General features: G+C 61.9%; 1 protein-coding gene across 1 annotated transcript in view; it reads left to right on the plus strand.

The window, feature by feature from the left end:
- The window catches only part of HRH3 (histamine receptor H3), a 13,611-nt gene that overhangs the window by 10,214 nt on the left and 1,566 nt on the right, over window positions 1-1,831 (plus strand). The window contains 3 exon segments of the mRNA XM_015567675.1: window positions 441-486; window positions 489-736; window positions 1,534-1,830. Of these exon segments, the coding sequence (XP_015423161.1) occupies window positions 441-486; window positions 489-736; window positions 1,534-1,830 (591 nt within the window).

A 1,831-nucleotide genomic window follows, 5' to 3' on the forward strand; every position in this document is an offset into this window, starting at 1 on the left:
TCTGTGAGCTGCTGTGGGCTGAGGGCGGGCGCGCGGAGGGGGCTGGAGCGCCAGACACCTGTTGGGGCTGCGCGTGCGTCTGCCAGGCACTCAGAGAGGGGCTGGGCGGCGGGAGCGGTGGCGGCCGTGGCCGAGTGCCCTTTGAATCAGGAAAAAGGCTTTCTTGGTTTCTGAACTGAAGAGGGAAGGCTGTCCAAAGCCAGGATAGGGCCTGGGCCCAAGGGGCTAGAGGGGGCTAGAGGGGGCTAGAGGGCCCAGGGGGCCTGGGAGGGCTGGACAGGAAGAAGCCTGGGAAGCACTGAATCAGGGCCAGGGGCTCCTGTGCCCAGAGGTCCCCACACAGGATCTTCCCTCCTGCACACAAGCCCAGGGGACACTAGTGGGCCTGGGGGCTGGGCAGGGGTCGAAGGCCAGGTCCAGGCAGAGGATGTGTCTAGGAGACGGTGGAGGGGGTGGGTAAGGTGAGGTTGCTGACAAGAAGGGTGGCGACTGCCTGTCTTTGCATTGTGGAGGGTCTGACCGCAGACCCTGGTCCGGCTCTGACCCACCACGGCCCTGCTCTCCCACAGGAGCCTTCTGTATTCCCCTGTATGTGCCCTATGTGCTGACTGGCCGCTGGCCCTTCGGCCGGGGCCTCTGCAAGCTGTGGCTGGTGGTGGACTATCTACTCTGCACGTCCTCCGTCTTCAACATTGTGCTCATCAGCTATGACCGGTTCCTGTCCGTTACCCGCGCTGTGAGTCTGGGATGCGGGTGCCCATGCTCACTCCTGGGGGGAGGTGGTCAGGAGTGGCCCAGAAGGCACCCGGCAGGGCATGTGGGCAGTGCCAGGTGAGTATGGTCCTACTTGCCTCACTCCTGACATGCCAGGCACTCTCTACAGCCAGCTGCCCACTCAGTAGTCATTTGCTGCCAGTAGACTGGTCCTGGGACAGGCAGGAGGCACCACCTGGACCTGGCATCAGGTGTTCCTGAAGGAAGGGGGTCACTTCAGCCTCCTCTTTGGGGCAGGTGCAGAGTCGTTGGAGCTGAGGGAGGATCTGAGCCAGAGGCCCTTGGTGGCACCCCCCTGCCTTGTGTGTGTGTGTCTGTGTGTCTCTGTGCATCCCAGAAAAACAGACATCAGTTCCTGGCTCCACCAGTTCCCCTCGGTGTGAGTGGCCACCATGAGCTGGGGCCCTGGGCTGCCTGGGCTCCCATGACTTTAGCACATGGGCATGAGCCTGGCACAGCAGAGCAGAAGTCTCACCTTGCTCCTACGTCTTCTCCTTGATGGCTTTTTTGGGCACCCAAGGGCTCTCTGCTCAGGAGCCACATGTGTCCTATCTAGAAGGGCATGGGACAGAGTGCAAAGAGCATGGGTTTGAGGTCAGTAGGCCTGGGTCGAACCCACTCTGCCCCCTTAGCCGATCCACCTGGAAAGTCCCTCCCTCCCTGAGCCACCCAGAAAGAAAGTGGGGAGAGTGATGGGGGTGTTGTAAAGATTAAATGAGATGACATCCAAAAGATGCCTGACCCAGCATGTCCCCACAGGTCTCTTACCGGGCCCAGCAGGGCAACACGCGGCAGGCGGTGTGGAAGATGGCGCTGGTGTGGGTGCTGGCCTTCCTGCTGTACGGGCCGGCCATCCTCAGCTGGGAGCACCTGTCGGGCGGCAGCTCCATCCCCGAGGGCCACTGCTACGCGGAGTTCTTCTACAACTGGTACTTCCTCATCACGGCCTCCACACTCGAGTTCTTCACGCCCTTCCTCAGCGTCACCTTCCTCAACCTCAGCATCTACCTGAACATCCAGAGGCGCACCCGCGACCGGCTGGACGGGGTCCGAGAGG

This window comes from Myotis davidii, unplaced genomic scaffold, assembly GCF_000327345.1.
Source record: "Myotis davidii unplaced genomic scaffold, ASM32734v1 scaffold244, whole genome shotgun sequence".
NCBI lineage: Eukaryota > Metazoa > Chordata > Mammalia > Chiroptera > Vespertilionidae > Myotis > Myotis davidii.